Below are 24,388 nucleotides of genomic sequence, written 5' to 3' on the forward strand. Positions count from 1 at the left end.
CATCTCTGGAATAAAGTGCTCCAGTGCTTCAAGCTGCTCCTGAGGATATCATGCAAGAGTGTTTAAATGCTCATGCTGAAGCTATGACATTATCCAAGCACCAACGTTTAGCTGCTAGACATGCCACAGATGTTTCTGCTAAAACATTGAATTCTGCCATAACCCTTCGACGCCACGCCTGGCTCAGGGCATCTGGTATTATTGAGGACGTGAAAAAGCAAATCGAAGAACAGGCTTTTGATACAAAAGGTTTATTTAACGAAAAGACTGATGAGTCACTCAAGTCCATACCTGAAAACTGCTAAATCTTACACCATTTACCAACAGCCTCATTTCCAAAAACAACAATGGCAAAGGCAATTTCCCCAGCAGCAGTATCATCAGCAAGATTCTCAAGGTTACAAGGGGTTCTCAAGGTAGATCTTCTCAGCAGTCTTCTACCGCTCCACCCTACAAACAGCAAACATCACATAAGCGTCAATCTTATCGTCCACCCAACAAAAAATCCAAGCAGTACCTTTGACTGCATCAACCCTCTGCTTCAGGATCATCACACACGACTTGCCCCATTTTACCACAATTGGCAAAGGATATCAAAGGAGAATTGGGTTCTGAACATCAAATTCGGCTACCGGCTAGAGTTGGTAGAACTCCCTCCTCTAGGGTATTTGCGAATGACAGCATCCAATCCCACCCTGGAGGAGGAGGTTCTCACTCTACTCCAAAAGAATGCAATACAGTGGGTCCCTCATCAAGACATTCTCAGGGGGTTTTACTCCTGGTATTTCACCGTTCCAAAAAAGGATGGGGGTCTCAGACCCATACTAGACCTCAGGGACCTCAACACTTACCTTCAGCCACGCCGGTTCTGGATGGTCACCCTGGAGTCCATCGTCCACCTGTTGAGAAAGGGAGATTGGTTTGTGGTTATAGACCTGAAGGACACATACTTCCACGTCACAATACACATCATTACAGGAAGTATCTGTGGTTCATAATCAACAACAAGGTCTACCAGTATGCGGCCTTACCATTCGGCTTAGCAACAGCTCCACGCACGTTTACAAAGTGCAGGGCTCCAGTGGCTGCATTTCTATGTCTACAAGGTGTAAATGTATTCCCGTACATCGACGATTGGCTCATAATGTCGCCGTCCAGACGGAAAGCCATTCAGGACATCAAATTCACCCTCCACACTCTGCAGAGTCTAGGCCTCACCATAAATTTTGAGAAATCTACCCTAAAGCCTTCGCGAGTTATGAGTTATATAGGAGCAACACTGGACTCCAGAAGGGCAAGACTCTTTCTTCCTCCAGAGCGCATCTACAAACTATAGACCACTCTTCAAAAGTTTCAACCACATGCCCTGGTGTCAGCACATCATGCACAACATCTGTTGGGTCTCATGGCCTCAACTACAACATCTTTACCACACACCAGGCTAAAAATGTGCTCGCTACAGGCTTGGTTTCTCCATCATTTCGACCCAATGTTAGAGGATCCGAGGAAGAAGATCCTAGTCACCCCAGAGCTGGCAAAACAACTACAGTGGTGGGGTTTCCGACCTCATCTGCTCATGGGCCACCCATTTCGACCTCTGCAACTCTCTGCACAAGTAACAACAAATGTGAGCCCCACAGGCTGGGGAGCTCACTGCAATGGTCATACCATACATGCACTCTGGTCACATCATCAAAGAGGACTCCACACCAACCATCTGGAGACGCTAGCAGTGATCAAATCGTTCAGAGCCTTCCTGCCACTGATACAGGGTCGTGGTGTACAAGTTGTAATAGACAACACCACAACCTTGTACTACATCAACAAACAGGGCGGGACGAGGTCCTTGTCCCTTCTCTACCTTACAGTGCACCTGTGGGAGTGGTGTTGCCACCATCACATTTATACAGTGGCAATCCACATATCCACATCAGAAAACCAACTGGCAGATGAGCTGAGTCACCAGAAGGGACAATCCCATGAGTGGGAACTGCACAACGATGTACTGTATTCCAGATGCTGTGCAGAAGATGGGGCCGACCAACCATTGACATGTTCGCTTCGCACATGAACAGGAAGTGTGAGAGGTACGCATCTCGAGCAGGCAGGGGCCCCATTTCCCAGGGAGATGCCTTCATGATACCATGGCAGGACCACCTTCTGTACCTGTTTCCACCGATCCCTCTGATCCAAAGATCTCTAGTCAGGATCAGACAGCAGAGGTTGTCAGCAGTTCTCATAGCACCATACTGGCCACGTCAACTATGGTTCTCTACTCTGGAGGAGTTGGCCACCGAGGTGTTCAGACTTCCACTTGTGCCACATGTACTAACACAGGATTTGGGGAATGTTCTACACCCGGAGTTGGACTCCCTCCGCCTAGCTGCATGGAGGATCTGCCTGAAATCAAAGAGGTGTTAGACAAATCCAAAAAAACATCTACTATCCTCTTATACAAATACAAGTGGAATAATTTTCTTCGTTTTGCCACTGCCAGAAATCTCCAGACTTCTCCAGTCTCCCTACAGACTTTGCTCCTTTATCTCAAACATCTTTTTGATCTCGGCCTTACTTTGTCAACCCTCAAGGTGTACATTTCTGCAATAGTCTCTTTCCAACCTAGGGACTCAGAATCTTCACGTTTCTTTTCTCATCCTACATTGAAGGCATTCTTGAAAGGACTAATCAACATTCACCCTCCTACAAGGCCTCCAGTACCTCAATGGTCCCTTACATTGGTTCTACAATCACTCATGAAACATCCCTTTGAGCCTATGGCTTCCTGTGATGTTAAGTTTCTTTCCCTAAAGACTCTGTTTCTAGTTGCAGTTACGTCTGCTAGAAGAGCAAGTGAGTTGGCAGCCCTAAGGTCTGATCCTCCTTACCTGCAATTCGATAAGGACAAAGTTATGTCGTTTCCAGATGTTTTGTTCCTGCCTAAAGTTGTTACAGATTTTCACCTCAATCAGCCTATTTCATTACCTACCTTGTTTTCTGATCCTTCGTCTGACGTTGAAAAGATGCTCCATTCCCTGGATGTTAGAAGGCGTTAGCATGCTGTTTCCAGGACAAAGGACTTTCAGAAATCTCCAAGACTCTTCCTTTGCTTTTTTGGACCACACAAGGGTTGTCCAGCGTCATCTTCTACCTTGTCACGGTGGTTTGTCTCCACTATTACGCTTGCCTACCAACTTGCAAGTAAAGATATGCCTGAAGGTCTTAAGGGACATTCCACAAGGTCCATGGCGACGTCTACTGCCTTACTACGTGGTGTGGACATTCCAGACATCTGCAAGGCAGCTACATGGTCCAGAGTGTCCACATTTGTCACCCACTACAGGTTGGACCTTCGGGCAAAGAAGGAGACGAGTTTTGGAAGGGCTGTCTTGACATCTGTCCTGCAGTGACGGCCCTCCTTCCGGTAAGTTAGCTTGTCAGTCACACAAATGTGTGATTCACAGAGACCACGCTGAAGAAAGAAAGGTTACTTACCTGTAACCATGGTTCTTCAATTGGTTCTCTGTGAATTCACACATTCCTACCTGGCCTCCCCACTATCCATCACTGCTTCCTTTATGATGAGCTCTTGCTCTAGCAATGACGGATAAATGGAACTGGAGGCAGGGAGGGAATGGAGCATGCGTGCTAGGGGCAACCTAAACTTTGTATCTTTTTCAGAAAAGCTCTAGAAGGTTCCAAAGTTCCAGCGCAGGCGCTGATTTAACCCAAATGTGTGAATTCACAGAGAACCACTTGAAGAACCATGGTTACAGGTAAGTAAACTTTCTTTTTAAATTCCTCCATTCTAGCAGTGGGTGGGGTCCAAAGCCAACGTGGGTTGAGTGACAAATGTGACTCTTTTATTCAGTACTTGAGAAGTGGGGGAGTAGAAATGTTTGCATTTAAGCATTCTCTTTCCCCCCAGCTCATAAAAAGACCCCACTTTGGAATTGGTGGATATGGCAGGGAGGAGCAAAACATGGAAACATTTATTTTCCAAGTAGTGGCTATATCGGGTAGGGAATGCTGGGTGTTGTGGTCCCCCAAAGTAACTTTTCCAAACTCAGGGCTAAATAAACAATGTCAGAACTGTAGAGAGGCATGAGTGAGGGGCCACGGCCTGGAGAAAATCCAGAGGTCTGGGCTCAGAGGCCTGAGAGGTCCACTGTTAGTCACAGAGTGGCAGTTCACCACAACTGGACAGGTGGCTTTAGAGCTGAAAGAACATCCCGACCCAGTGATAAGAAGAAGAGCAAATCCTTCCCACTGTATCAAAACACCCAAGCACATCTCTGGTTGCTGACTAATCCCTCTGAAGGGCGAAGCCTTTCTCCCTCTTCCCTTTGCTGCTTACCTCCGAGCAAAACACTCTACTGTGGTTAGCTTAACATCCCCTCCTTGGCTCCATTTAGTTGAATTATGGATGTGCATCAGGAGCACTTAAGAAAAATCAATAGGAAAATGGGTGTGGCCGTGGATATGGGGGCAGAGGGAGAGTCTCTGTAGCTCTCCACATGTCCAGGCTGTCAAGAGAAACAAATAGATATTTTCCTCACACTTAAGCCAAACCACTGGGCTAGGTCAGCACTGATTGGCCCAGGCAGCTGATCAGTAAGGAAGATGCAAATGCAAGCAAATTTTCCTTGCGTTGGTCTGGATCCCCCAGACAGAGATGTGCTGCTGAGCTGGAGGAGCCTTTTCTGCTCTGCCTGACTCGCTTGGGCTCCTCAACCTCGGGCTGGAAGGCAAGGAGACCCTGGCAAACCCAGGTGAGTGCCACTTGATTTATTGGTGCCCAAAGCAACGCACAGGAGAGGGGGTGGAGGGGAGGGGGAGAAAGAGAGGGCTGTCCGGGCAAGGCTGGAAGTAAAGGGTGGTGATCTGAATGGGCAGATGGGTCTACTTTTCCAAGAAGTGCCTCAGGGGAGAAACCCATCTGTCACACAGAATGGAAGATGAGAACAGAATCCTCTGACAACGCAAGCCTTGACTTTCCATGTAATCGGCTCCTGCCTATGCCAGTTCCTATGTGAGACTCGTTGAACATATTAGTGCCAGATAATAGGATTGTGGCTCTAAATTTTAACTTTTCCTAGAGCTGAGTATCTTGAGCAATCGACTGAGATTCAGGTGATCTCATTTATCTCTTTCATTCAAGGGCTTGGTGCGCTTTACAGCGTTCTCATTTGCACTTCACAGCAACCCTGTGAGGCAGCCTAGCCTCCAAGGATGGCTTCCTTCAGACTTACCCATAGAGTTTTTCTACCAGACAAACTTTTTTTTTACACCATTTGCTCATACAGACCACATATTTTCTGTGCTCAGCCAAGAGGCCAACAAAAGGCACTTGGTCTGCCCCCAGACAATCTTTCCGGTTTTCCCCCTAGTCTGGCAACATTATCAGGTTCATGGGAGAGTGGCTGATTTCATAACGAGGCTTCAGTCAAGCAGTTTGGTGTTCATGGGTGAGTAACTGACATGAGTCAGTGCCCTGGGCATCCGTTAGGTGACATCATTAGAAGAATCACACCAATTAATGGCTCTTTTGAAGGTCTCTTAGTGACTGCCAAGTTGAGCCCTGATTCCTTAAATAAATGAAGTTGAAGGCTATGTACTAAGGTCAGGGCTGGGTGCGCTCCAGCCCAAATGAAAACAGAAGTGTTCTTTCCAAGGAAACACGCATCCTGCACCCAGATCCTGCAGGCTTTATAATTTGCAGGATGCACTCTATTTTCATAATAATACTGCAGGTGACAAGGGAGGGAGGGAGGCAAGCATGGAATAGGAAGGGATTAATTTAGGAACACACATAAAACTGGCATATCGCACCCTCTGGTCTTTAGATGCCACACCCATTTGGAAATGGTTCTCCCGTACACCCTTTGGAACCTTTTATCCTCAATGATGACAGTAAACATACTTTTGAAAGAGAGAAGTGAGATGCAAAAGAAATTCAGATGAGTACTGTTTTGAAAAAAAAAATGTTCTCATTGTCCCTAAAATAAAATTTTTCAGTACTTAACCTTTTAGATTCTGAAGGAGCAATGATGTTAGCTATTTGTCCTTTCATTACAATTGACTATATTATTTCCAGGACCTTAGAAAAGCCGAAGTGAAATGCATACAAAGAGAGAGGAAGAGAGGGAGGGAGAGGGAGAACCCTGTCAGCCATTATTAGTTGTCATATTTCACACCAAGAAATCTGGGGTATCGTGGCTTGGTATAGGTGGCCATAATCTTCTGGTGTATCTTTTTAGCTCCCTCCTCCCAAACTACAGTTCCTAGAAATCCCTGACCCAAAGGAATGCCTAGTCACCCTGCAATGTACCTGCACCTGTGGATTCTATGCTATATACTGTACTTCCACATCCTTTTTACTTCTATTTTTCAAATCCAGAAATGCTTGTTGAAGACTAGGTAGCATCACACACAAATTTAGGATGTGTATTTCTTCAATTTCATTCGGTTTCATTGTTTACAACCGAGGGCCATCATACTAGAAAAGGAATTTTTTAAAAAAATACTAAAACACTATCAAACTTGCCCTTTCTCCTTCTGGAGCCATGTTGAAAGGACAACATTAAAGCTGCTCCCACAAACTCGAAGGCAGAGTCAAAACAGTGAAACTAAGTAATAAAACAGCAGTGAAGCAGCAAAGACAGGGCCAATTTTTTACACACTTTAACCTGTCATAAAATTGATCATAGTGTTGGCAGCAGTTGTAGCGCTACCATCAAGGTGAGGTCGGTCTCAGGTGGGGGCTGAATGAGGTGGAGGGGGCCTGGTATGATCTGGCTGAGGTACCAGGTGAAACATTTCCATCTCTTGCTTTCGGCAGGATTTCTTTCTCCTTTTCTTACATGGGGAAGGAGGTAGAAGGATAAAGACCTCTTGGCTAGCGCTCACAAACCTGCGGGGGGAGAAAGAGGAAGAAGGAAACACCCTCAGGTAGTGTATGACTCAGCTAATGGAGGGCAGGAAAGGGGATCCGGAGATGGATTCCCCTTCCTCTTTCCTATTAGCCTGAAGTGAGGGTGCTTCAGACCAACTGGGGGGGGGGGAAGGAACCCTTGGCTGATTGTGTCCAGTCTGTGCGCAACAGGTTCACCCTACAGGTTGGTAGCTCCCCTCTTGCCTGCTGTCCTCAAGGGAAGGAACTCCACAATTAGTCTGCTGTCTCCTTTAGATGTGTAAGTAGATCATGACACATTGCAGCAGATTAACACAAACCTACTGTATTCATCATCACTTTTTAAAGAAATAGGTAACAATAATACTGTATCTTATAAATAAAAGTTTTCAGAATTTTTTAGCCAGAAAACCTTTTCAAATTCTGTTAGTACATAGAGCGTACTGTGTTACTATGAGACCAAAGGTTGTATGTGGACAAGCACTGACTGATGGGAGAACAATACGTGCTGTCCATAGGCTCAGATGCCTATTGATTTCCGTGGTGGATATCCATAGGCACTTATGCACAGAACATGGTGCACATTTAAATGCTAGACATGTTCAATTTGCATTACCTGAAGGAAGTGAGAGTGTACTTTCTTTCCCACCTGCCTTACAGAGTGGCATCCCAAGCCACACATGGTATGTGACCTGTATTGCATCCACACTCTCTGTATGTGGTCACTCTGTTCTTCGGCTCCCTTAGGGGTGGAGCCCGTCACCTACATTGCTGCACCAGCAAATAATGAAGGTCTGAGAGGAGATCCAAAGACTCCTATCGCTGCGGCATTATATCCTGTCTGGAGCCTCAGTGGAATCTCCAGCTGAACATAACAGTCACTTTGGCACTATGTGATAGGATGTCACCAATGGGTAGCCTCACAAGGGCTATTAAGTGGCTCAGAACTGGACAGATCTGGCTTGGAAACGGGGCTGAAGACTCATCTGAATCAGCACTGACTACACCCAGTTTGTAGTCTAGCACCAGCTGTTGGGTTGTGATTGGAACTACCGGCTACATGGATGTAGGGCACACATACACCTCCACCCATACTAACAGGCAGACACCCATAAAGTTTGACAGAACCTAAAATGAGTTGTTGTGTTTTTTTTAATAGCTGTGGCTGTGGAGTATACCAATTGCTCTTGATGGCTTGGGATGCTGATGCATATTAGTTCTGATCTGCTATTATTTGTTTGTTTGATTAATATCCTGTCTCTCCTCCAATGAGATCACGGGAGGTATCCCTCCTTCCATTTTATCCTCACAACAACCCTGAGAGGTAGGTCAGGCTTGGAAAGGTCACCTGGTGGATTTCATGGCCCAGTGGGAACTAGAAGGACTTCCCATATCCCAATCCAGCACTCTTAAGCACAAACCCGACTTTGTCTTCATTAAGTGGAGCATTTTTTTAAAAAAGCTAAATGTGATCTCATGAAACCCACAATGATTTCACAGGAACAATCCACAAACAGGAAGCAAAAAGAGTGTAGGAGCCTTACTTACTTGAGTAACGTTTCCCCCCAAATCCGTAACCTTTTCTGTGGACGTTCCTTTGTAGCAGGACCAGTTCCAGAACTCCCTTGCTAAGGAAAAGCTTTTGTTGGTCCCTTTTAGCTTCTATACAAACAAAGGCCAACACACACACACACACACACACACACACACACACACACACACACACACACACACACACACACACACACACACACACACACACACACACACACACACACACACAGAGCCGCCACCTCCCATTTCTGGAAGTGTCAGAAGGCTATAGCCCACGAGTCCGATGATGTAAGCGGCCCATTTTGTTGACAACAGAGGAAAATGCTGGAAAATTATTTCCAGAACGGAATCCAAGAAGTGGCCTTTCCCTTTGGACTGCCATCAGGCTCCCCTCTGCATGTGGCTGGCTAATCAATCCCAGCCTCCAGGAAGCCTATGGACTGGACGGCTGCTCCCCTTGTTAAATCTCACCATCTGGCTTCAGTCATGGAACTTTGGGGGTAGGAATGGGGGGGGAGGGAGGAGAGGCTGCTCTGAGCCTGGGTCTCCCAGAATGCTTTGTTCCACTTGGAGGGTGCCTCTCTCTTTTTCCGACGCCTGAAGAAGAAAGTAGCGAGGAACCCCCTTCGGCTACCTAGGGATCGGTGAGTACCTGCATGACACCCTTTCGACAGACTGTTTTCTGTGTCTGGAGGAAGAGCTCCAGTTCTCAAAAGAAGGAAGGAAGCTCCAGCTATCTCTTGTGCTGTGTGGCATCTGCAGAGTTCTGCAACAAATCACTCAGCACCCAAAACGCTTTGCTCAAGCAAGTTGCGATCTGGTGTGTGCCTGTCGGGACAGTGCCTCCTCCGTCCGTCCCCAGATGCTCTTTTCCTGACCTCCAGTGGAGCTGTCCTGGTTGTGGTTGGTTAGTCCATAGTGAAGGCCCCCTCTCCTATTGTTCCACAATGCCTGGGGCAGTACAGTGTCTTCCAGATGTGTTGAACAGCAATCTCTCTCTCTTCCCCCCCCCCCCCGCTTCCCTCCATTGCCAGCAAGTGTGGTCAGCTGCACACAGGGATGGCAAGGGCTTTGGGAGGGCTGTTCTAGGACAAAGCCTAGATTGTCAAAAAGCCATCCCTATAGATGATCCACGAAATGGCGTTTGTAATCCACACGCCCAACAGTCAGGTGTTAACACTATCCTTACAGTGTGGAACCTAAAGACATCACTACTCACGACCCTCTGTGCTTTGATCACTCCTGACAGATAATGTGTTCCCCCCTGCTCCCCAGGAAAGGAGGCATGACCAGGAAACCACAACCAGAAAGGGAGGCAGCACATCAGCCCTTAGAAACATTACTTTTGAGCATGCAATGCCCAGAATCCTCCAGAAACATGCCCACTGGGAATTATATTATACCTCAGAGTGGTATAGATTTATCAGATGGGCGGGATATAAATCAAATAAATAAATAAATAAATAAATAATATAGTCTCCTCCCCCCACAAAAATATCAAAACTTTATCCGGTACCACTCCATATTTCCCCCCACTACTATGGCAGGACAAAATGACAGACAAAATGAGAGACATTGAAAACGGAGGCAGGTTCTGGCAGAAAGACGGCAAAGTTCCCTTCTGGCAGGGAGTTCCAGTAGCACTGCCATCAGCAAAACTATTTGCATGGCCATATATATGGGATGCTTCGGGAATGAATGTTGGCATTTACAGTGGGTTGGACTAGATCAATGGTTCTCAACCTGGAGTGTGTGTACCCCAGGGGGTACGAACCACAGTGTTTAGGGGTAGGTGGGGGGGGAAAGCCTAATGATGTAATAAGACCTAGGGAAGCAGAGGGAGGTGGAACAGGCCTATACATTGTGGATCAGTGTTCAGGCAAAGCACGTGTGAGAGCTTCCTGACAAGCATCCACAACCTTCCACAGCCCACAGTGGGTGGGTCCATTCCATCTCCTCTCAACTTCATTTCCTTCAGAGATTGGTTTCTCTTTGATAGGCGAGAGGCCGGTTTGGTCAACACTGCGGGACAAAATTGGCTGGACTGCCTTTCCATCTTATGGCTGTGTGTCAGAAGTGCCCCTGCCCCTTTGGCCTTTAGCTTAGGGTAGTGGCTCCCAACCTTGGGCAACCCGGATTTTCTTGGAGTGCATCCTTTACCACTAGCTCTGCTGGCGGGGATTTCTGAGAGTTGCAGTCCAAGAACACTTGGGTCACCCAAGGTTGGGAACCACTGGCTTAAAGGGGAAGTTGGTAAGTCTTGTGTTGGAATTATGGAAGGGACTGCAGAAAGCAGAGCACCAGGTGGGTTTGGAGATGCTTTGGGATCGTGAGGGGGAGGGAGGCAGGGGAATGTAGTGCCAGTGCACTGAGGCGGCTGTTGAAGCATCAGGAACTACTTTGGTCCCCAGTCCCTCTATTTTCTTCAGTGCCAAAGCTGTGGAGCGGGGGAGGGGGGAGAGGGAAACCAGCCACACCACAAAATCAGTCCATACCTTCAGTTCCTGTAGTCTGACTTAAGAGGATGGGGTTGGATGGGATTGAGACCTCCTGCATTTTGGATGTTCTGATTGCTGAGACTGGAGCTCCCAACACAGATCGGGGTGAGTTAGGCGTGGAAAAGAAGAGGGGCTGGCGGGGCAAAGTTGCAGCTTCTGTGGGTTGTGCTGTGCCGGTTACTTCAAGAAAAGACAGAAGGTGGGCGAAAGTTGGGGAAGGAGCCAGGTTGGCAGATGTCCAAGGCTTAATGGAAGCCTAGAGGTGGGGAGTGGAGCGGGCCGTTATAAGTAATGGATACATGTCTGCTGCTTTGTTATTTCGCTGAATGGTGGGGGCTACAATTTATGGAAATCGGATACTAAGTGACTAGGAACCACTGGACTAGATCATCCTTTCCAGTGATGAAATTGTATGATTCTATCTGGATTTGCTTCCACCTCCATGTACTTTTCAGGTGCAAAACTTTACTTTCCTCTGCTTGGATAAAAGGTATTAATGCACTTACTATGAGGTGATGATGGTGGGGGTCTAAACTCCCCCTAGGCAAGCACATAGGTGTTTGTGACAAGACTCAGTTTTGATCCTTTTCTTCTGTGTTCTGTATTGCTATCCTGTATTTTATTCCCCATTTGGGGTGGGGGATCTGTGGCTTTTCAGATGCTCCTAGCAGCTTCAACCAGCACAGCTGGTTGTAGACCAACAACATCCAGAGGACTATCTAAACCAGGGGTGGGCAATTAATTTCTATAGGGGGGCCACATGAAAAATCTGAACTGTGTTCGGGGGCCGAACCAACTTTACTTAAAAACAAAATGAAACAGTGATGTTATGATTGTTTTTATTTTAAACTTGTTAATCTTCACAAATACTAAAGAGTTTTTTTTTGTGATATGTTAAAGATAAGCAACTGATCAACTTTAGACAAAAAGCTATAAATGGTTTTGATGTTCAAAACTGTTCATGGGCCGGACAAGAGCGGCTCATGGGCCGTATGTGGCCCCCGGGCCACACTTTGCCCAGGTCTCGTCTAAACCTACTAAGCACCCATTTGCTCCACAATTAATTATAGGGTATGGTTAATTGTCACCTCCTTCTTCCCAGCCAAAATTAATTATAGGGCATTGTTAAGTATCCTCCTTCCCAACAACCCCCCCCCATTTTCCTTAGGGAATATTGACCCCCTCACTCCACCCTGTGGAGCAAATGGTTGCTTAGTAGGTTTAGGCTATTTAAGTTTAAAGAAATGGCACAGTACTGTACACTGGGTAGGATATTTAGTAGTCTTGATCACATTCCCTCATGTGATAGCCCAGTACAAATATCACTTACTTCGACTGTAGCTGGTAAAAGTTCTCGTCAAAGTTCTTTCACTGACTTACTTAGTTATCACTGCATGAGGGTGCTGTTATGTTATTGTGCAGCAAAACAAACCAACATTCTGCAAGGCAATTCTAAAAATGGGAGTAGCCCCAACAAAAAATGATAGCTTTGATGCTAAACTACTAATCAGCACATAATTTGGTATGTACTTAGTATACAGCCTGCTCTTGATTTGTCCAAATTTCAGAAAGTTTGGGTGAAGGATTTTTGAGTTATTTTTTAAAAGCAAAACTGTTTCACTTCTCCCCATTCAGAAACAAGCAAGTGTAAACATTCCTGGATTTAAAACAGATCAAATAAATTGAAAAGACCAATCTTGCTTCTCTTGAAAGAGAATGATTGATATCACCCGTGTTGTTGTTTTTTACTTGGAAAGATTAAAGGATTGCAGGGGCTGAAGTATTGTTCCTCAAAAAGGGCCTTTCAAAAGACTAAAACAGTGACTTTGTTAGACGGGCTTACCAGCAAGAACATTCCAAAGTAGATACATTGTTGAGTTTTGCCAGGGGAAGGCTCTAGAGCAGTGATGGCAAACCTTTTTGGAACCGTGGACCGGTTGGGGTGGCAGGCTCCATGCGCAGGTGTGGGGGGGACACCCACGCGCATATGGGTCAGCGGGTCATGCTCACGGGCGGGCATGTCACACTCACGGGGGGCATGTTGTGGTCACGGGTGGGCATGTCCACAAGTGCAACACCCCCACCATGTGTGCATGTGGGAGGGGGATGGAGAGCCATTTCCACTGCCCAGCCCTGGGAAGCCCACGGACCGGGACTGGGACCGGCACTGGGCCTGGGGGTTGGGGACCCCTGCTGTACAGCAATGAAAAGAGACAGAGTAAAAAAAAAAACCACCAAGAAATTGATGCTTACTTTAAAAAATGGAGTGACAGTCCTCCAGGAAGGAACATTTCGCCATTTATCTCCATGGAATTAGCATACAAACTGCAAGGGACTTTCAAAGTATTTCTGCATTACAAAAGCACACGGCACAGTTGTATTTATCTCAGCCCCAAGTTCGTCCAGTAAATGATTCTGAAACCAGGTTCCTGACAAAAGTCTTCAAAGGGGAAATCAGTTCCAGGTCTGGGGCAATCTGGGTCATGACCGAATTAGCTGACTCTCAGGAGGAGAACTTTTAAATTCCTTTCTGGACAAACAGGCACTACAAAGAGCTTCAGTGTGTAGTTGTAAAAATATTGTAAAAGATATTTTTAAAAGAATAGAGAACAAATATTTGAAAGTTCACTCATTTAAGATGTGAAATTACTGTATTTTTCTTGATGGCTGGGGATGGTCTTAATGTTAGTACAGCTTTGGTGTCTATATCTTATCACAGTTTCCATTCCACCCATCTTCTCACTATAAAATTGCTTGGTAATTAAAAAAACACCTTCAAATATGTTCTGTGCCATCAAGTCACTTCAGATGTGTGGTGATTATATGAGTTAATGACCTCCAAATTGTCTTATCACTAACTGCTCTGCCCAGATTATGTATTTTTGATTACAGACTCTGTCCATGTTCTGGTCAATGATCTGAGGTTTAGTTAGCTTCCCCACTCCCACTCTCCATATCTCTTCTCCTTGCTCTTCTTCCTCCTAATATAAGACCATGAAGCAAACATTTCAATTCTCTACAAAGTTTTTTAGGGGAGGATCCATGCAAATCAACCTTATTTGTTTTGTGCAAAGGCTACTGGGTTTTCATTTTGCTTCAGAACATATATAATTAGTAAGCATGATCCATTGGAGACTGATGCCAGTGTCTTTCCCCCCTCTTTAGTCACTGTATTCAGCAGATTTGGAGGCAAGAGGAATTGGACACCATGATCCATGTAGCTACAGGGTGTTCTCTAAGACAGGGGTCCCCAACCCCCAGTGACGGACCATGGCCATGGCAGGACCAGGCCGCAGAGACAGATCTCACACCCACCCACCCTGCATGCACTCCCTCACACACCCCACATGCATGCACAGCCTGTCCACCTGTAAGCACACCCCACCCATTTGCACATGCGCACGAGCACACCCTGCGCATCTAAGACTGCACCCCACCCACACATGTGCACAAACGTGCCCTGACTACCCGCGAACACGGGTTGCCCCACCATGCATGGACCCCACCTGACATCACATAATTACTCCTAATCTGCTTTGATCATTCTTACATGCTTCCTTCTCAGCTTTGAAATTTGCATAACCTTCAGGCAAGGAAGCAAGTTGATTCCTATCTCACAGTGGATATCTCCACTGGAAAATATTGAATCCTATAAGAATTGTATGAAAGGGTGATATATTTTGAAGCTCACTGAAAGAGAAATAGGAAATAAATAAATAAATATTTGTCAAACTGTTGCTCTGTCTAAATTGCATCTTGAATTCTCCTCTTGTTAAGAGACTATGCTCTTTGTTCTGGTTTTGGCAGGTCACTGTGTATTATAAAAACAGGAAGCCCCCATGGCTCTGACCAATGCCTTCAAGGCCGTCACCAATACACCTGGACTCCTCATCTGGAGAATTGAGGTGAGATGAATGTAATGTAATCTTTTCAGTGGTGAACTGAAAGTTTATTTTCTTTCCCAAGCTATATAGGGGCTTGTTGTCACTGTCGTTTTAAACACTAATTTTGAGTACAGCCTGCCGCCTGGATTATGATTACTATCTGAAGAGAGTTGCCCTCAAAATAAGTCAGTCAATTGCTGATTGATATGCCAGAATTCGAAAAAGTGAGATTTGTTTCCATCATTATACTTTTTTGTTGGTGCTGATTTCATTTTCCTATATTTCTCCTTGTATAAAACCAATTTGCACACTTTCATTACTACTTAACTGCTGTAAGACACTTACGTGATGCTGCCCTTGAAGACCATTCAGAAACATTAAGTCCTACAGACTACTCATTGGGGTTTTGTCCATCTCTTCATGGTATCCTAGGCACAATGACTGGCATCACTGATACATGCCGCTGGGTGCCATGGGTTAGAGAGGGGATGATTGGAGGAATGTGAGTGAAGCCAGAGGTTTTGAGCGGTGTGTTTCTTTTTCCCAGAAAATGGATCTAATATTGGTGCCTCCGAAAGCTCATGGCAGCTTCTTTGAAGGTGATTGCTACGTTCTCCTCTCAGTAAGTGCTCCCAAAGCTGGCCACATTATGATGTTCGAGATCTTCTGTTTCTTGTTTATCTAACAATGTTGTAAAAGTGAAAAAAATTGTTATTGTTTTTAAGTCCTTAAAACATGTCAATCCTCAGCCTTAATGTTTGGCTAGAATATTCTGCTAACTTTAAGCAATATGTTATATAATGGTGGTGGTGTCAATCTTTGGTCTTCTTTTATTCATTATTATTAATTTTACATAACTAACATCTACGATACATAAAGAACAAAACTAAAGAAAATATACATACACTTAATGTGCCCCCTTCCCCGCTGGGACCAATGGAGATATTCTATTTCATTCCTTTCATGGAACCTCATTCCCCTTCCGCATATACTGTACATTGACTCTTGAGAAGGTACATGACTCTTCCCCTTTGTTAATATAAAATCAGCAAATACTCCCCATATGGCTCTAAACATATTCTTATTTGACGTTCCTTTTCTTACTTCAATATTACATGTTAATTTATAATTAACAGCTGCATATATTCCACATTTCTTTATATTATTCATTTAACTGGAGAGTGCATTTCACTTTCCAATTATTAATTTTGGCACTGTTACTAGATTTGTGATCAGTTCTTTCATTGTCCAGTTCTATGATTCAGTCTCAAATATTTATGAACTTTTGGTCTTCTGAAGGTTTCCTCCTACAGCCAACTTTGCTCAGCATGGCCCATAATAAGATGGGATGGTGACCAAATCGCCAATCCCGCCTCCAAAATTATCCTGCCACCATCCCATATTCAGAACTGCTATTTGCCTAGAGATTGGGAATAAAGAGTTACAAGCAACATCGCTGTCAGAGTGATTTAAAAAAATTGGCAGTGAAGGAATAATCGGGTCATATTTCAGAATTAATGGGGGGGGAGGAATTACATTAGTGTAACAGGTAAAATTTCTCTGGTTACTTTTTAGAGTTATTTTTCAAGGGCACTTGGAAGGTATTTTCACATTCTATGCCATTTTGTTCTTGTGCCCAAAATATTCCACCCCCAAGTACAAAAAGCAATGAAGAAAGTATTGCATAATTTCTGAGCATTTACTTTTTAAAGCTTATGCACTACTAAACAGTGCAAGCATAATATCATGTGGCTTGAGAGTTGGCTTGTACTTGGTTATGAGTGATGACAGGGTAGGTGGGAGGAGATTTTTTATTTTTTTATTTTTTTATTTTTTATTTTTGCTAGAGACCAGTAGCTTGGAGCAGTCAGAATTTTGGAAACTTTCATATTTTAAAAACAGAGACTAAAAGTCTCAATTTTGCTTTTTCTAGGCACAGCAAAATAAAAGTGACTTTTAAAAATGGAACCTATACCGGTAGCTACTATAGGTATCTAGGTAGGTAACTATTTAGGTTGATGACAGTATAATGGTAGTTTATCAGTTTTACCTTTACCATATCTACTCATCTCTATCCACCAATACAGTGGTTCCCAGCCTTGGGTAACCCAGGTATTTTTGGACTCAAACCACCAGAAGCCTTCACCACTAGTTGTGCTGGCCAGGATTTCTGGGAGATGTAGTTCAAGAACATCTGGAGATCCAAGGTTGGGAACCACTGCATCAGTAGATAGGCTGGGTCCAAAGCTTCTTTTACAGACAGCAGTGGCCTAGCTGGAAGCTATAGGGAGGAACTGCAAAGTCTACAGAGCAGCTCTATGTGTTTGAGAATGATGCTCCAAGACGTTAATCAGGCTGAGATGGGTGACTCACAAACTTTCCTGTCCAGGTTTTTGAAAGGAACGCAAGACTTCTTTCACCTTCAGAGGGACTTGACTTACTACATATATTTTCCCCATAACCTTTTGTTCCTCTTGCAGACCCGTAAATCAGGCACCACCACCACATCCTATGACATCCACTACTGGATCGGAAAATACTCTTCACAAGATGAGCAGGGCTGTGCCGCCATCTATACCACCCAACTGGATGACTATCTGGGTGGGACGCCTGTGCAGCACCGAGAAATACAGGGCTATGAGTCTGAACTCTTCAGGGGCTACTTCAAGCAGGGGGTCATGTGAGTAGGAGACGGTGGGCTTGGGGAGTCTCAGAGTCCATCTTTTCCTGGAGGGAACAGGCAGGGGCTTCAGTTCAGATTTTTTGGGGGTGGGAGAGGAGAATTCCATTTCTCAGAGTCGCATTTAGGTGCCCCCCCGTTTTTAAATATTTGTGCACATATTGTTCTTAAATACTGCCTTTTAATGATGTAAGCTGCCTCTTTATACTCATTGTTTCCAGCTTTAAATATTGTCTTTCAGTTTTGTAAGCCACCTTGGGTTCTTTTCAAGGAGAAATGTGGGGTAAAAATATTTTAGGCAGGCAGGCAGGCAGGCAAGCAGGCAGGCAGACAGACAGATACATGCATCCATGCATCCATGCATGCATGCATGCATACATACATACATACAGTGGTGCCTCGCAAGATGATGTTAATTCGTTCCACGAAAAACATCATCTTGTGAAAACATCATCTTGCAAAACGCAGTTCCCCATTGGAATGCATTGAAATCTAATTAATGTGTTCCAATGGGAAAAAATCATCTTGCAAGAATCATCCATAGAAAACATTGTCTTGTGAAACGCGGTTCCCCATTGGAATGCACTGCAATCTATTTAATGCGTTCCAATGGGGAAAATCGTCGTCTTGCAAAAATCATCCATAGAAAACATAGTCTTGCGAAGCGCCACAGCGATCGCAAAAAACAATCGTGTTGCGGATTAATCATCCCGCGAGGCAATCGTCTTGCGAGGCACCACTGTAGATAGATAGATAGATAGATAGATAGATAGATAGATAGATAGATAGATAGATAGATAGATGGATGGACGGACGGACGGACGGACGGACGGACGGACGGACGGACGGACGGACGGACGGACGGACGGACGGAAGGAAGGAAGGAAGGAAGGAAGGAAGGAAGGAAGGAAGGAAGGAAGGAAGGAAGGAAGGAAGGAAGGAAGGAAGGAATTAATTCAGAGAATCATAGAGCTGAAGAGAGGCTGGTTGCACAAGTCTTGCTAAACACAGGAAATGGGATAGCTAGGGGATCCTCAACAGATGGCTGTTCTAGCATTTGCCTGAAGACCCCCATCGAGAAACAGACACCCCCACTCCTGGCACCCAGTCCCATGGTGAAACTGCTCTTACTGCTGAGAACTTTCTCCTAGTGTTCATTCAAAACCTCTCTCGTGCAACTTAAATCCATGATCTATTTTTTTTTTAAAAAAGCTATTGTCTCACGTTTATATCATGCTGAGAAAAGAATAATAGGAAACATGAAATTTGCAATATAAAAGGGAAATGAGTTAGATCTAACCTTGCCTTCTCAGATAACAGGTTTCTGCCATCTTCTGTTGGACAGGCTATGCAAAATGATTTTGGAGGACTGCTATTGGATGTAACAAAAATAAATTGCAAGAAGATTTTAAGGATGTGCTGGTGTGTGCATGTGGGACATGTCAGAATAAAAAAAGGCTTATCCGTATAAACCCGTCTTTCATCTTGGAAAGTGATTTGTATCTTATACCTTCTCTAGGCTTGTTTCATTGCTTAAAACTGCGGGGTTCCCCCTGCCTCCACAAAATGTGTTATCTGGGGTTCCACAGCAAGAAGGCAACTGAAGGCCGAGCATTTTCCCTAAAAGAGAGCTGGTCTGTCTTTGCCATTGCCATTTCTCCCAGTTCATCTCAGTTTAACAGTTCACAGGCAGGCAAGCATTCTCAGGGTCAAATTAAATGATGCACTTAGCATGTCACTGAAAATGGAGCTTGCTTAAGTGGTGAAATATGTATATTTATCAACACCTCAGAGAAAAGGTCATCCTGCATATTAGCTCGCTTTCTTCTGTTTGGCCATCATGGAAGTGAACACAGGCTTCATTTGCAGGTGTGATAGCTTAGGGGTGCATTTACCATATTTTATTTGGCATAGTTTTTGGGACTGCAACCTATTTCTCTAGATGTGATGGGAACTGTGGTCCATGGATGAATGCCACTGAGAAATACATACCAAAAAGGAAGGAAGGGAGGAAGGAAGGAAGGAAGGAAAGAAGGAAAGAAGGAAAGAAGAAAAAAGAATTCCACTGTAGATATGCACACAAAAATATGAATGAATTTCAGTGCAGGAATTTTTAAAAAGTCCCGCTATCCAAGGAAGCTGTGAAAATGCAAAGACCTTCATGCCCGAAGAATGAGAAACTCAGCGAAAGTTGGTTTGAGGAATCCCCACGCCTAACAGCAACATCCCTGTTTTTCTCCTCTTGACCAATTATTCTGTCCATGTGAAGCTTTTGAAAACAAAGCTACTTTATATTTAATAACTATCCATGCATTTGCATTTCTGAATGAAGTGGTGCTTTCAGGCGGTTCAAGGAAATGAATTTCCCATCATGTAACAAGCGGAAGTGTTGCTGTGTTGTCTGATTAGGCAAACTCCCTCCAACCAGCTTAGTCTTCTGTCTTCTGACTTTGGCCAACCCAGATGTGGCAGAGATGTTCACAAAGCAAGACCACATGGTGCAACCCACCCCCTGATATGAATTGTTTCCAGGATCATTTGGAAAAACAGAGGTATCCAAAGGGTTATAAAGTGCACTTCTGGTGTCTTTTCCATTTGGGAGGTATTGTTCGCAAGTACTCACTGGCTGAAATTCAATTACGTAAAGTTATGTCATGTAAGTCTGAGGATGTCATCAACCGTAGCTGTATTTTGGTAATTAAGCCCCTTCCCCAAAGTTCTTGTGTTCCCTTAGCATCCCTTTGGTCCTGGGGAAGCTTTTAATGACAGCGAGATAGGGAGAAGAAATCTTAAATATATATACAAAAAATATGCCACCACAGGTCCGACTAGGGCCACCAGGTCTGAGGGTGGCAATTTTCTGACATTTAAGGTATCCTGCCTCTGTCCTGCTGTCCACAAAGACTTCCCCAGCCCCAAAGGGATTCTATGGGACCTTAAGAACCTGGAGATGGGGGAGGGAGGAACAGGAAACTTTTAATTACCAAAATACCACAGGGACGGGTGGCATCATCAGACTTATGCAGCATAACTTTGTGTTATTGAATTACAGCCATTATGAAGCCGTTATGAAGCCAATAAATGGCCAAACTAGCCGGGGAAGGCGACTGTTTTGAACTACAGTTCCCAGAATCCCGCATCCAGCATGGGGGGAAGGGGGAAGGAGGCTGCTCTGTTTGGAGCACCACCTTGGTCATATGCCTGATGACATATTGTGGGTTGTGTGGTACCTTCTGGCCAGGGCCAGCCGCAGATAGGGTTGCCAGATGTCAGGCAAAAGGAGGACATGTCTTCCTTTTTATCCTAATGTCCTCTGTCAGGCATGCAAAGATAAAATGTCAGGCTTTTGTATATTTTATGTTATAATTTTGGATGGGAGGGGGAGAGGTGGAAGGACCCCCTTCCCCCTGGCTTTCCCCGCCCCCACCTGCCCGCCCACCCCCAGTATTTTGAAAAAAAGCCTCAATTGAATTTATTTTTATTTTTTAACATGACTGTTTCTTAGTCAGTTCACTAAGAGACATTTATTGGCAGCTATTGTAATAAAATTGCATTGATTGTGGGTTTAATCTGGAACTATTCAAATGAAACATTCAATATGTCCTCCTTTGTCCTCCTTTTTGTCTTTCTATGTCCTCCTTTTAGTACCCGTGTATCTGGCAACCCTAGCCGCAGATGATTTCCTGCCCCAGGTGCAGCAGCCCATGACTTATCTTCCTTCCCAAAGTTAATAATACTTCAGTAAATGAAATGGCTATATTTACTGGCCTTTTAGGATACTTGCTTTGCTGAGATAGGGCCCCCAACTTTGCCTAATGGTAAGACAGACCATGATTCCAGATATAGGAAGTGCCACATGGGATACTGGTTGTTGGAAGGCTGACACATAGCCATTATATATCCAGTGTTAAGACTGTTTCAGTGAACCCAGTTCCGCGTTGATGGTGTGACTGCCCGCTGGTACCTTTGCAAAGGCCTATTGTTTGTAGATGTTCCCATTGTCCCTTTTTACCAGGAACAGACAATATTTCCTGGTACCTGTTGCTACTTTGCCATTTCAGGAGGGCGTTAACATTTATTTGCATATTATGGCACACTAAAATTGCAATTCTCCTAGGATTATCCTTCCCCTGAGTTTGCCATTTTAGCAGATCTGGGGGTTAAGTTCCTGCCCTGCAGTACTTCAGGAGCACCACAGAACATCACTATGGCTTATTTAAAAGATTGTTTACTGCTTTTAGAGCCATCTGGGAATGGCTTTTGCCTTTTGGGGGGGTGGGGGTGGGCAAAACCATATTTTTGCAGGGAAGGGAAAATCTAGGATGTGTGTGGACTAGGTATCATAGAATCATAAAATAATGACGTTGGAAGAGGCCTATAAAGCCATGGAGTCAAAATGGCTGCAATATGTAGGAAGATCACACTGATGCTTCATTTCTTAGTGCTACCTCTAGATGGGGCTAGAGATCAAGTCTTTGCAGGATTTAGTGCAAAAGTTCCGCCCCACTGAAAAATTAGAAATCTAATTCTCTGTCGGAGTTTTTCCTCTAGAGGGGGTTTAAGGGGAAGGGTAGGTATGCGAATTGGTAGGAAACTGAAAGCTTCTGACATCAAGGAGAGGCTCTGGTTACAGAAAGGAACCTAAAATGGAAAGCCCAATGGCAACATAGCCCATACCCAGAACAAAGAAAGGCAAAATTAAACCCTGACTTGCTGAAGGGATGAAAAATAAAAGCATGGAAAGGCACTGTAGTCCTGTTCTGTAACTAACACTGTTATCATCAGCTATAGCAATTTTTTGGAATTAAAAATTGTCCCATCCCTGTCCCATAGTTTTCCCACAATGCGAAGGATCCTATGGGAGGCTTGGGACCTTCAAGGGGAGGGAATCAGAAATTTTGCATTTCCAAAGGACTATCCACAAAGCGGGTTTAAGCCAGAACATGTCACTGTACCAACTGGGACAAGAGAACGTTGCAAGGAAAATGACTACTAGTGTCAGTACAAAATCAAGGACATTGAGAGGGAGAAACGCTTCACCTGGAAGAGCCCTGAAAAGTTAGGGTAAAATATGTTATACTCATTAGATATTGGAGTAGGAGTTGCCTAATGTTTCCTGTTTTAACAAAATTACATGTGCTGATGTTGCATGGAACAGAACTCAAGTATCCTGATTGTTGATCGCTCAGCATAAATCTTTTGTTGCCTGAGGAAAGAGGTGGGGGTGGGGAGGGTGGTGGAATCCTTTGCCTCAGATACCAGATTCTCTGAGATGGGTATCCCAGAGGCTCACCTGTCCCGAATCTATTTGGCTGTTAAGATCTGCAAAAGAGCCTCCTTTAAAGAAGGGTGGCTTGAAGAGGCCTCTTGATTGGGTGCAGAGAGGAGGGCTTTGTCCTGGCTCACCTCTCTGGCTCCCAGATCGTGGAAGGCACTTCCTTTGGAGTTGGGACACCTTTTCAACGTGGGCTGCAGCGACATGGCCAAGCACAATGGGATTTGCTCCGCTTATAAAATGGGTGAATCCAAAGTCATTTTTAATTCATTTTCAAGCCGGAACGATTTGAACAGGCTATGTATTTCCCATGTGGTTAGTTCTGATACAATTTTGTAAAGACAGAGGGCGTGTCTGAAGGTGGTTTTCAGTGACATCATAGACAGTTGGGACATGATGTTCAGCACCAGGAGAACACAATCCCCATATTCTTTACTCTCCCATGAATTCTATTTTTTAAACTTTTTAAACCTATATAAGATTAGTGCCAGATCTCCCTATCACCGGATCATTGTCATTAGCATTTATAGTATTGATGCCCCCCTCACTTCCTCGTCAGATTAGCAGAGGTGGGACCACAGGAAGGAAGGAAGGAAGGAAGGAAGGAAGGAAGGAAGGAAGGAAGGAAGGAAGGAAGGAAGGAAGGAAGGAAGGAAAGGGGACTGTGGGCTAGAAGGTGAATCAGTTAACACTAAGTAGTTTTAGAAGAGATAGCCATGTTAGTCTGTGCTCACATATGAGGCAAAAACAAAGGGAAAATATAAAACAGAGAAAACAAAAGCATTGTGTCAACTGAAAGACTAAAGTAAAATCCCATCGTGTTTTACCCTATCCCACTGAGTGTGAACCTTGAACTCCCAAATCAATCCACAGCCCCTGTGTGAGCACTGGCTGAGATCTAAAACATAATACAGGCTGCAAATCAAATTTAGTCAAACTTTTGTTTTTTACATTGCTATATTGATTTTAATGCAGCTCTAAGTCTTTTACTGTTTTTGTCTGATTACTCTTCTATTTTTAAATCTCTGTAATGTTTTACTCACTTTCAGAAAGGTTTAATAGAAATTCCTCAAACAAAACAACCAAATAGAAACCATCAAGGAGTCTTAAGCTAAATGTAGTATTTCCATCAGACCATCTTAAAGAACAAATTTAGACAAGTTTAATCCATATGAATATTAATTGGTTCAGTAATACAATCATATGTATGCTTACTCAGAAGTAAGCCTCACTGATGTTCAATAATACTTTGTTTCAGAAAAGTATGAGTAGGTTCACAGCCTAAATTTGCTGGAATTCGCATTAAAACACAAAATAATTTTGAAGAGGAAAAAAAGTGTATTTTCTTCGATTTTTGAATTTTACATACCTGTACTGTATTAAAATTCTCACCATTTTACAAGTGGAATACCCCCCCTGGGAAGAGTAACATTTCACCTGAGATGGTACCTGCAATCTGAGGTATTTATTTTAAAAACAAATTACATTTTCAAATGTTTTTTTCTTTAACATTGCTCATATTATCTCACCTTTCCTCCTAAGAAATCGAAACACAGGATCTAGTTTTTCCTACTCTACTTTTTATCT

At 44.2% G+C, this 24,388-nt stretch overlaps 1 protein-coding gene and 1 long non-coding RNA gene across 4 annotated transcripts in view; one reads left to right on the forward strand and one right to left on the reverse strand.

The window, feature by feature from the left end:
- Nucleotides 1-235: 235 nt before the first annotated feature.
- Nucleotides 236-2,400, reverse strand: LOC140704163 (uncharacterized). Of its 2 annotated transcripts, XR_012083292.2 has the most exons (3): nucleotides 2,167-2,400; nucleotides 852-899; nucleotides 236-450 (listed from the first exon to the last, which is right to left on the reverse strand). It is a non-coding gene; the product is annotated as an uncharacterized LOC140704163 (long non-coding RNA). The 2 variants fall into 2 exon arrangements; XR_013541237.1 differs by lacking the exon at nucleotides 2,167-2,400 and having other exon boundaries at nucleotides 852-969.
- Nucleotides 2,401-4,664: 2,264 nt separating this feature from the next.
- AVIL (advillin) overlaps nucleotides 4,665-24,388 on the forward strand; it is a 45,005-nt gene continuing 25,281 nt past the window's right edge. The window contains exons 1-4 of one of the 2 annotated variants that reach the window (XM_020784618.3): nucleotides 4,665-4,769; nucleotides 14,770-14,867; nucleotides 15,394-15,468; nucleotides 17,327-17,526. In XM_020784618.3, the coding sequence (XP_020640277.3) occupies nucleotides 14,802-14,867; nucleotides 15,394-15,468; nucleotides 17,327-17,526 (341 nt within the window). In that variant the 5' untranslated portion in view covers nucleotides 4,665-4,769; nucleotides 14,770-14,801. Of the gene's footprint in view, nucleotides 4,770-8,807; nucleotides 9,109-14,769; nucleotides 14,868-15,393; nucleotides 15,469-17,326; nucleotides 17,527-24,388 lie in introns of those variants that run through there. The other variant, XM_072991081.2, reaches the window with a different exon arrangement.

Source organism: Pogona vitticeps, chromosome 2, assembly GCF_051106095.1.
Source record: "Pogona vitticeps strain Pit_001003342236 chromosome 2, PviZW2.1, whole genome shotgun sequence".
Lineage (NCBI taxonomy): Eukaryota > Metazoa > Chordata > Lepidosauria > Squamata > Agamidae > Pogona > Pogona vitticeps.